The sequence below is a fragment of the Triticum dicoccoides genome, unplaced genomic scaffold, assembly GCF_002162155.2.
Source record: "Triticum dicoccoides isolate Atlit2015 ecotype Zavitan unplaced genomic scaffold, WEW_v2.0 scaffold138438, whole genome shotgun sequence".
NCBI lineage: Eukaryota > Viridiplantae > Streptophyta > Magnoliopsida > Poales > Poaceae > Triticum > Triticum dicoccoides.
Genome location: NW_021198038.1, coordinates 1 through 1436, shown reverse-complemented (window position 1 = coordinate 1436; position 1436 = coordinate 1). Strand labels below are relative to the sequence as shown.

The following is a 1436-nucleotide window of genomic DNA, read 5'->3' as shown; positions in this document are numbered from 1 at the left end:
TCAGAAAGGTGAACACTTTATATCCAAATTAAACTTGAATTATTTGGTTTCTTCAATTACATAAAGCAGATCGACTTGCTCATCTTTTCTGTAACTACAGACCTAACCTAACCAAATTTGATCTCTTTGCTATGAGATTACTCCAGTCTGGAATTCCCACCGGAGTATGGAGGAGGTGCTCGAGCAAGCAAGATGCCACCGAGCACACGCACACAGAGGCTAGCTGCGCATCGGACATCACACGCCAGCGGCAGTGCAAGGCTGCAAGCGTCCATCCCCGAGGCAGGTCTACGTGGAGCACGTTCTCTCCAAAATCTTAAAAACAGCTCACACAATGTCAAATTGTCAATCCGATGGTCCTTGCTAGAGGTAGGAAAGGCAGTCCGTTGATCATTCATCTCTCCCCTTCGCCGGCGCTGTTGCTGAGTTCCATCATTCACATCCCCTGCTTTTAGCCGCTGCACCCACAATTCACCAAGAACTTTTGAGCAGAATGTTGAAGGATGTGTCACATAATCCTTTTTTTTCCAGAAAAATTGTCTATTCTGTATCATTTCCTGTGATGATCGAATCTTACATCAGACTATAGATCTCCTCAGTCCTAACCAAAACAGTATTACAGAAACTAAGCTAGTAGCTAAGTACGTACAAAGAGCAAACTGCCGGGTGATTCCCATTGATGGGACCATGCAACTAGCATTGTAGATGTGACAGTGCCCAGCAATGGAGCTCAAGAATGCCTTCTCGACCTCCTTGGAGGCCTCTCTCCTGACCAGGCACAAGACGTACTCCATCACCGTGGCGTCGCAGGGCAGCATGATCCTGCCTCCGTCGCCGCCACTCGCGAAGCCAAACTCCTCCTCGGACATCCTCAGGAGCTCAGCGAACACCGTCGTCCCGAGGTACGCCAGACGGACCTCTAAGCGTGCTCCATCGGTGGTGTACATCATGCAGTGGCCCTCATCAGCAGCCACAGATGATGCTGTACTGCAGCATTCATTATCGGCCGTGTCTGAGGCATGCCGACGGCGGGCACCGGCTCCGGCTGCCAACATCCGTTGGCACTTCTTGGCGAGCTGAGCAAGCTTCTTTGGATGGATCATGGCTGGCTAAATTTCACTTTGGCTCTGGAAGTCTGAATGTGTGTTGTAGATTCTGATGTTGCTTGCAAATGAGACGAAGGTGTGTTGATCTGAGCAAGTTTGTATGTATGTTAGACATAGGATGCCATTTTTGGTTGGGTCATCCGCATGACCCAAATCTTGTACTCCCTCTGTCCTGAAAAGCTTGTCCCAAGCTTGTTCCTCAAATGGATGTATCTAGCACTAACTTAGTGCTAGATACATTCATTTGAGAAACAAGCTTTTCCAGACGGAGGGAGTACCTATGAACATTACAGTGAAGCAATAAAGTTTGGCGAGATTTCTCAAAAAAAA

The 1436-nt window shown here is 48.1% G+C and overlaps 1 protein-coding gene across 1 annotated transcript; it reads right to left on the bottom strand.

Moving 5' to 3' along the window:
• Positions 1 to 649: 649 nt before the first annotated feature.
• Positions 650 to 1103, bottom strand: LOC119343721 (auxin-responsive protein SAUR36-like; the record flags this gene model as incomplete). Its single annotated transcript, XM_037614530.1, has 1 exon — positions 650 to 1103. A coding segment is annotated over exon 1 (454 nt), but the record flags the coding sequence as incomplete, so codon positions are not given.
• Between the last annotated feature and the right edge of the window lie 333 nt (positions 1104 to 1436).